The 9,511-nt window shown below is 35.9% G+C and overlaps 1 protein-coding gene across 9 annotated transcripts; it reads right to left on the reverse strand.

Annotated features, from left to right (window-relative positions):
• Nucleotides 1-70: 70 nt before the first annotated feature.
• LOC8261180 (ubiquitin receptor RAD23d) lies at nt 71-6,501 on the reverse strand. 9 transcript variants are annotated; one of them, XR_003078792.2, is made up of 14 exons: nt 6,264-6,489; nt 5,441-5,602; nt 4,022-4,075; nt 2,996-3,075; nt 2,766-2,810; nt 2,463-2,643; nt 2,038-2,181; nt 1,896-1,961; nt 1,760-1,807; nt 1,547-1,653; nt 1,389-1,467; nt 992-1,109; nt 613-695; nt 71-510 (listed from the first exon to the last, which is right to left on the reverse strand). XR_003078792.2 is itself a non-coding variant. In XM_015717753.3 (13 exons), exons 1-12 carry the CDS (start codon nt 6,327-6,329, stop codon nt 993-995), a joined length of 1,149 nt encoding a protein of 382 aa, XP_015573239.2. In that variant the 5' UTR covers nt 6,330-6,489; the 3' UTR covers nt 71-510; nt 992. The 9 variants fall into 9 exon arrangements, 7 of the variants coding, with proteins under 7 accessions (XP_015573239.2, XP_048230289.1, XP_048230290.1 ...); XR_007215944.1 differs by having other exon boundaries at nt 613-770; XM_015717753.3 differs by lacking the exon at nt 613-695.
• Nucleotides 6,502-9,511: the final 3,010 nt, after the last annotated feature.

A 9,511-nucleotide genomic window follows, 5' to 3' on the forward strand; every position in this document is an offset into this window, starting at 1 on the left:
TAAATTAAACACAATTTTATAACAATCGGAGGATGAATATTACAACAGAATATTCTTGTTGCAAAAAAGATAGAACTTCTAAACCATATTTTAGAAGAAACATGTTTTTTTCCTATTCCACTCGAGTCACTTTACTTGATGTATGAAATATAATAGATAATTACTATTGAGGAAAAGATATGATGCATCTTAACTGTGCTTACTAAGAATTATATAAAAGAAGAATTTGCATTGAACCCCCAAAAAAAGTAGGAAAAACTCGAGGGGGACATATGTAGAAATCCTGCAAGAACAAGTAAGCAAAGTCACGAGTCATGACCACTGCCTCAAGGAACTGCAGTCATTTCAATGGTAAACTCCAGGCAAAGGAAAGTGATCAGTGACCACAATCAGGCCCACATTTTGACGAAAGAAAAAGGGCAAGGCCGGCCATGTTCAAATTAACACTCTAAAATCATCAGAATTTGTTCCTCCGTATCAACCAGGACCCCACCTTACACCAGTAATTAACTGCAAATATCACTTCTCATCAGTAGGACAGCAGACCCAAAATCAACACCGAATGGAAAATTTTTGTCAAAACTAATAACACCAGATCTTAATTAATATCACCTGAAAGAGCCAGCTGGGAATAATTATTACATTTCCTAATGCTTAACCATCTTGGAAAATTTTACAGGAGAATAGAAAATAATCTGTGACCACATAGTAGAGAATGTGACGGCATCCTTCAGTAGTGTACTGGTGTATCCAAATTTCAGTAAATAGAACTAGAATTGTGTAGTAAAAAGGTGAAAGAAGTCTCATTAGCCATATTCCAACAACAAATATTAAACAGAAGAGAGTGCCATGTTCGTCCAAGAATAAAAAGCAGGACTTATCTTGACAGTTAGATCCAGAGATTCAACAAAAAATATATTTAGGATAAGATACATAATGATAAAACAAAGTTCACCCAACATGAGAGAGAAGAGAAATAAGGGATACTTGCTTCATTCCTCAAAATCATGCATATGATCTAGTAGATAGTTAGCCGCCAGTTCTTCGTTCTTGTTGCATGCAAAGAATACCTCCAATACTATGGCTCGATCAAAGCCCATTGCTTCAAGCTGCCAAATTCATGTGGTCATGAATACCAACACAAAAGAGTAGCTTAAAGAAGGGGGAAAAAGAGAAAAAAAAAAAAAAAAAAGGAAACCATCTATGGACTCTCGATGTTTTTCAACATCTTTTGAGTCCGCAAACTACAATTGTGATCTAAGTTGTTTTAGATGATTACAGTTTCGAAAGTATGACATATAACAAGAGGTCACAAGACGCTACAGTAAATGATACAAAACAAAACGACCAAAAACTTTAGATCGAGTAATAAGAAACTTTAAACTTACACGCTCAATTGCCTCACGCTCCTCAGGGGTGACAGAAACAGACTGTGGAACTGCTGAGGCCAACTGGCCAAGTAGGTTCCTGGTACCAATGGAATAAGTGTATTCAGTATTTACATAAAGGGCGCGCTCATTAAGTATTCCAAGCAGATTCATCTCACCCGTCTCCTTCAACAGGTTCATTTATCAAGCGTAAGAAATCAGCCTGATGCTCTTGAATGAGCCGCATAAGATGTGGATTTTGCTTCCCGAGTTCCTGAAGCATAGGCTGTTATACATGATAATACCGTTGGTTATCCAATAGGTTTATTGGCACAGACCAAACATCTGCCAACAGCGTTAACAAGGAAATGAATCATAATGACAAAAATTACCTGTAGGATTTGGGGGTTTGCTTGAACCATGGCTCGCAGAGCTTGGAACTACCAAAAAAGTTAAGCACCTTAGAGACCCAAGCTAAGCTAACTAACGAATGTTAAACTGATCTCAGGGTAGAAATGTCTTATATACCTGTTGACTATTGCGCAAAAAATCCAAGGTGCCTGCACTAGTGGTGGAACCGATAGTGGGGAGGCCCTGGTTCCATTCAAATTACATTCATCATTTAACTCCATAATTCTGCTCAAAAGTTATATATGAAGGAAGTAAATACCTGTGGAAACAGATCTAAAGGGTTTGCATTTGGCCCACCACTGGTAGGTGCTGCTGGTTCTTGAGCCGTGGCAGATGGAATTGCAGCCTGTCCACTACTTGGAGCTCGAGGAAGTGGTTGGACTTCAGGTTGCTCAGGAATGCCCTGAAATTACATTTTAAAGCAACAATATGAATTCAGTAGAATGCAGCCAATTCATATGGACCTATGCATCAGAAAATCAGTAGAAACAAATACAAGAAAACTGTGAAGTGTTAATCTTATTTTCTGTCTTCCCAAAGAATAGAAAACTGAAACAGGTTATGTTGAATATCTAATGAGAGCTATCAGTACTTAAGCTTGAAACAACAAGCCTTTTTGCAGCTGAGCATATGCTCGATCCAGTCACCAGGTCATATTTAAGGACCAATACTTGATCGACTTACAGAGTAAAGATATTCAACAGCCCTTTCAGGGTTATTAAATGCAGCACGTAGAGCACGCGCAACAGTTTCACGGTCCCAACTTCCTCCTCCCATGTCAAGTATCTGTTGAACAGTAGCCTCTAAATTACTTCCTGCAACAAGATTTGATGCTGCTTGTCCATAAATATCTGTTTCTGAACTGCTTCACCACCAAGAATTGAGAAAAATAAACTGTAAGAGAAACATGATGAAAACGAAGCATTTGGGCTTGTGCATGGACTCAAAATAGAACAGAATACTATAAAACTGGCACAAGATACTCACGAAACAGGATTAACTACAGGTGTAGATTCAGCAGCAGATTGTGGTCTGCAAAATTAAAAAATTCAGAGTGAGTGGTGCAAAGCGAGTTCGGTAATGTCACAAGAATGACTGTCTGATATTATTCTTTGGAAAAAAGAAAAAAAACAAAACAAGGGAGAAAGAGAAGATATGAAGAGATCTAGCACTTAAATAAAACTAAAAGAAAAAAAGGCAGCAAGTTCAAAACCCACAGTTCTGCAGTTACAGCAGGAGCTTGAGCGGTTGTTGATGGTTGTGTTGCACTAGGAGGCAAAGTGCTTGCAGGTTGGGCCTGAAGTGCAAGCAATTGTATTAAATGAACTTCAGATGAAAACTTAATGGCATGAGTTTTTCATACCACCAACAAGAAATGCAAGTGAATCTATGGATTTTATTGTTCTTGCATTAAGAAAAAAAAATGAAAGAAAACAGTCCATATATATATAAAAAGAAGAAGAAAGGAAAAAGACTGCATGTCATGGAGATAATAATAATAATAATAAGGTATCTTTGACATAGCCCAAAAGGTATCAAATGTAAGGAAATGAGAAAAAAATATCAATTGCACAATTAATCATAAAATATTAGGAAAAGGGGAGAGGAGGTACTATAAGGCAAACAAACTGTTAGCCCATGCTGCAAAATCCATTCCACTGTTCCAAGAATCCTTAAGAGGAGAAGATAGAAGAGGCAGTAGTAGTCACCCCAGACAAAAAAGTAAAATAATATAAAATCACTCGTATTGTATTTTGCAGGAATAGCCATGCTATCCATAAATTTTTTAACTCTTTTATACTACATTACTGGTCCTCTGCTTGAACCATTTATATGATGACGAGTCTGAAAAATAACTGCAGGCTATTGAAGTATGCATACGCCATGGCATAACTAGTACAAAAGATTTTCTAAGAAAAGATTAAATTAGTTAAAAGCCATAGAAGTGCACATGCTGGAAATCCAATATACAATATCTTAAAATCATCAGCAGTTTTTACTAAATGAATATAAGCATCCATAGTAGGTCATCAAACAAAAACTAGATACAAGGTTTTGTCAAGTATAACATGAATAAAATTTTCAGGCCAAAACCAATCATGCACTATTACAATCACTATGATGCTGCGAACTCTTTCAATTACTATAGTGCTGCAAGCAACAGCATCTGAACCAAGTAAATTTGGGTAGCACCCAACGAGTTTGGTATTAAAGCATACTTGAAGTGAGTATTTTATACTTACTTGGCTTGGAGGTGCGGATGAGGCAGTTGATCCTCCACTTGGTGAAACCTTTCTCTGCAAATGTGCCAGTATGCACATAAGATAATCCACTTTGTATCATGTCATGCTTAACAATGAAATACACTTAACAAACACATTAATTATCTAATTTGCCCCTGTATCTTTTTTCTGTTTTAGGTTGGGCCGGTAGCATACAGAACTAAGTCAAGGTTTAAAAACAAGAAAGCACCTTAGTCCCACTTCCAGCAATCCACCATAGTTTTAATATTTTGGTAACTGCAACGTTATATTTGGGACTATGAGAAAACTTTTTAAAATCACTCACAAAGTTCATTATAGACCAGTAAAAGGATCAACAAGACCACTGAACTTGCATTTCTTCATATCTAAACCAGGGACTTGAGTGACACAGAAACACCCCAGTTCCTATAGTGAATCCCTTTATCTTTCAACAGAGAACCAATTCTTATGATGCAGTACCACGCTTGAAGAGATTGTGCCTATGCGGTTACAGAAGGACTCAACAACAGTGAGCTTCCAAATTATTCAAAGGTACAAACCAATGGATTAAATGCTTGTGCATATATATGAGAAACCCTGCACCTGCATAAAACTTTAATTTCTGTCTAACACATTCCGAGCATGGAATGGAGAAGGGTAGTGGCAGGGTAGTCTCTGTAGGATAGCTTAAATCCAAAAGTTGGGTTGTTCTTCAACTGATGGGGATGCGCTAGGCTTCTACTACTGTAGTCAAACTCAGAGAGCAACTTTATTCTCTTTGAGCTTCTATGATGTGCTCTCATAGAGAGCATTTTACTAACCAATTCCTCAAATCTAAATACTTGATATACATTGTAGACAAAGAGAAATGAGAAAGAGCAACCACTTCATGTAAGATCCACTTCAAGTTGAGATTTATTTTTCCTTTTCCATCTTTAATTCTTTTGTTTTGTATTTTCAGGCTTTCCATCTTATGCACCTCTTCAACAGAGTCAGGAATCCCCACAAACAAATAAATAAACACACATATGTAGTCACATTTTGCAAACTGAAACTGAGAAGGAGAAGTGCCTATGAATCTAACAAAACTATGCACCTCCACATCCAAGTGAACATCAAAAGAGCTTAAAGTCACCGAACACCATTTAATAATGATAAAATAAACAGATGTTTCAAAAGACTAATCCATATCATTTAAATTATCATAAATAAAATTAAATGCATTCATCTCTATCCTTCCTCTTCCCCTAATATCTTTATTATGTAAAACAGATTCTACTACAAAGATTTTTTGCAAAACGAGAAGAATAGAACTTGTTCAAATAATTCTGATCACATGGGATCATTAACTCTAAAAGTTAAATTCTTTATTTATTTTAACTGAAAATTGATACATTATGACTGGAATTCCAAACTCACCTTGCTTAACATAATGACAATAAAACTATTTTCAGCAACTTTATTTTCCTCAAGTGTTGTACCATCCTTAAGAACTTTCCCTTGATGAATTAGCATCTGTTGTGAAGCAGGGTAAACATCTGCACCCTGTGCTATCTCTATATTATTTTTGACATCCTCCACCTGAATTTATCAAAATCAACTTTATTATTCTCAGCGAGCCCAAAAAAAAATGCCAGGGAAAGCCACAAAAGCAAACATTCAGTCCACTAGCAAGCAGCTGTGCCAATAGTTTGATAGAATGAGCAGTATCGGAAATTCAATGAAAAGAAAGTATAAAGCTAAAGTTATAACAATATAACAAACATTAAAACGACATAAATTACAAGTTTACAACCCAAAAGTGAGTACACAGAGTGACAGCGCTGCCAGCATGCCATCAATCTCAAAGGCAATTTTTTTTTCACCCTCTATCCTTCTTTCTCATCCTATAAATCATCATTTCCCACCTCTTCCTTTGTTTTCCCAAATAATCAAAAATATTCCCTATAACAATTTCCATTTCTCTTCCTTTTTAATCATAAGATATTAACTTAGATAAACCAACTTCGAAGCTCCTATTTTTGCTAATTTCTCAACTCAACCTTAAAATTACAATCAAATGGAGATAGAGAAAGACATAAACTTGATTGAGTTCAATATGTAAACGACTAAAACCCTTATAAATCCCTAAACACAAAAAAGAAAAAGGACTTTCAATCTCTATATAATCTACTTAACTATCATAAGACAAAGAACCAAGAATATAAAAATATATAATAAAATTACTAAAAGAAATCATTACCGTGTCTTCAGGTTTAACGTCGATCTCAAAGTTAGTTCCTTTCAAAGTTTTCACAAAAACCTTCATTTTTTAAAAGCTTTCTCAACTATACCTCGTCGGAGCGATCCTCCGATTCCGCCGGCGAGTCGCCGATTCCCGGTGGCCGCCGCCGGGTAAAGTTTTTTCTCGGAGATGGAGTTAGGTGTAAAAGGTCGGCTTTTGAAAGCTATGTACTTTATTTAGTAAGTAATATTAAATGATCGAGTGACAGCACCGTTTACTTCAGTAGCAAGAAGAAGCCAAGTAAGAATTGCAACGTAGGATAGATGGTTATTCAAGTAGACACGTGTTGCGTCATTATTTGTTGGTGAGATAATTATAGAACCAGTGATGGGACTTGTAATATGAGCCGGTAGAGTGCTGTGGGAGAAAATCCGAAATTTAGAATTAGGGTAGATGTTATATGTGATTTTGGGCTGAAGGGGCAATGTACCCCCTGAACTCTTACCGATGGGCAAGTTACTCCAAAATTAACTTTTGCAACAAATTACACTAAAACTTTACCAGGAAGGGCCAGTGTACCCTAATTGTTAGTTGGTATAATACGTCCCTTACACACACTTGATTAATAATTTAAAATTTAATTGTTTTATAATTGGTTTAAAATAAATAAAAAATAAAAAAATAAAAAATGCAGTATTCCATAATTTCTTTTAAAATTCAATTCTCATTCTTTATGTATTAGTCTATAATTTCTTCTAAATTTTCTTCAAAATTAAATCACATTCTCTATGCACTATTTTACAATTTCCTTCAAAATCAAAATTAACAAGATAATCATCGATTGTTACCACCATTAACATCTTCACTAAGTCTTGTTCTCCTTTACTTTTCAATCACAACACAAATGCCTTTTCCTTCCAATCTCAAGCAAATTCCCTTCACCAAATTAGCATATAATTCCAACCTCATTGACCTTGACTTCCTACTGTATTCTAGAACCATAAAATTTTGGTCAAAACACCTATGAATACATCATTGGTTCTAAAATATCCAGGGTAGTTTCTCCTCTGCATGAGGAAGGAGTAGAGGCAAGAGGGCAACCTCGAGCCCTTAGGACTTAAAATGAAGGATTTAAGGAGAAAATGCTCAAGTCCGTAGAGAAGCTTGAGAAAAGGATGGACAAAACTTATAGTGTTTACTTGGACATGAGGGAAATCTAAAAAAAGACCATTAGAATAACCTTTTGTGATGTAAATGAATGGGATACAAGTGAAGAAGAAAAAGAGTAAGAGGATGAGGATGAGATTAGAAGTGCCACTTTTCTTTTTTATCTTCTATTTTTTCTAATTGGTCCTTTTTAGGTTTTTCACCTTATCTTCTTCCATTTCTCTTTAGTTTTCTCCACATTTCATGCACCTTATTTTGATCAAATATATATTTGCTCATTCATAACGAAATGCAATCTTTTATTGTTTATTATGTACTTGTTTATTACTACCTTTTTTACTCTCTTTTTTTTATTTTGACAAAGGAGGACAAAATATTATATTGAGATTGATTTATTAAGTTAAATCAAATTGTTAAAAATTAAACCTAAGAGGGAAAGATATGGGGGAGAGAATATTGGGCTATAGGGAGAGCATATTGAGTTATTAAAGTTATTCTAAGAGGGAGAGATATTAAAAGAGTTATTAAAGTTATTCTAAGAAGGAAAGATATCAAAAATTGTACAGTGATTTCGAGACTAAACCAGCGGGTAAAGGTAAGGAAGTCGGGGTACAAGAGCTGAAGCGAGAGAATGAAGCACTTGAAGACTATTACTAGAACGTGGAAGAAGGAGAAGAAGACATCTGATGTCTGGGAGCTGCCGATGCATTCATTAGACCACATAAAGGCTTTGATCCAGGCCTTATCTAGTATAAGTGTCAGCATAACAGCTACTCGTGAAGAGATTATCAAAACGATAACTGACAATACCATCAGAATGATCACCTTCTCAAACAAGGACTTACCACTTGAGGGAAGGGACCATAATAAGGCGCTTTACATAACAGTAGAGGTAAAAGGGAAAAGAACCTCATGTGTGATGGTTAATGACAAGCCAGCTTTCAATATGTGTCCATCCCACATACTCCCTAAACTAGGGATGACTGCCAAGGACCTAAGACCATCAGACATGATCATAAGAGCATATGACGAGATAAAAAAAGACGTAGAAGGGATATTTTTAGCACTAGTGAAGACGGGTCCAATAGAATCCTAAGTGGAGTTTATTGTCTTGGACATCCCAGTAACTTTTGCACTATTATTGGGAAAGTCATGGTTCCATGCCCTAGGAGGAGTCCCTTTTGTAGTGCATTAGAAGGTGAAATTCCCTCATAAAGGCGAGATCGTCACTATTCACACAGAAGGTGGTAAAGTCGTCTCAATAATCTAGGAAGTTGTCAAAGAGGTAAACAACCCTACTAGATTCCAAGTGGTTATTCTCTACGAGGACTACATGAATTCTAAAGTAGCCAACATGTTTAAAAAAATAAATTTCATGCTTGGAAGACGAGGGCAAACTAAAGGGCAAGACTCTAAAAGACGTGTTCATTCAAGAGCTCAAGCCCTACCTTGGAGAGCCTGAACTTGTTCGTGTACCTGGGACTGAGGTAACAGGGTTTGAAATTTTCAAGAACCTAATCGTTGATAGGATAATCGAACTGGGTATCAAGAAAGTCCATGAGAGGGTCACCACCAAGGTGAAAGAGCTGAAGTTGGAAGAGTCTACCACTCAACCGTAAAGAATCAGCCAAAAGGAGCTAGCTGCTCTAATTAAACATAATATCATTGATATATTCTATGACGATAATGTAATAATGTCCAACATTTATAAGGATGATGTTTCTTTCTTTTTTTTTAAATCAATGATATGAATGACTTTGCTTACTTATGTGATGTTTTTCCTGATGGTAGTGTGCACTTTGATAATTATGACATGTGCATGTTTGACATTAATTCTATACAAATTGATTCATTTAATTTAGGCATAGATGCAAAACCACAGAATATTCTGATAGCTCACGATATAACTCTTGAGCAAAGGAGAGAGTTTGAGAAAATAATAGAGAAAAGAAAATAGGTATTTTCTTGGTCCTACGATAACATGTCAAGTATAGATAGGAAAATAGCAGAGCACCATATCCCAACTTATTCACACATCAAGCAGGTCAAGTGGAAAATGAGAATACTAAGGCCGGAATACGCATTTCTCAATATGGTTG

The sequence above is a fragment of the Ricinus communis genome, chromosome 5 (genome assembly GCF_019578655.1).
Source record: "Ricinus communis isolate WT05 ecotype wild-type chromosome 5, ASM1957865v1, whole genome shotgun sequence".
Lineage (NCBI taxonomy): Eukaryota > Viridiplantae > Streptophyta > Magnoliopsida > Malpighiales > Euphorbiaceae > Ricinus > Ricinus communis.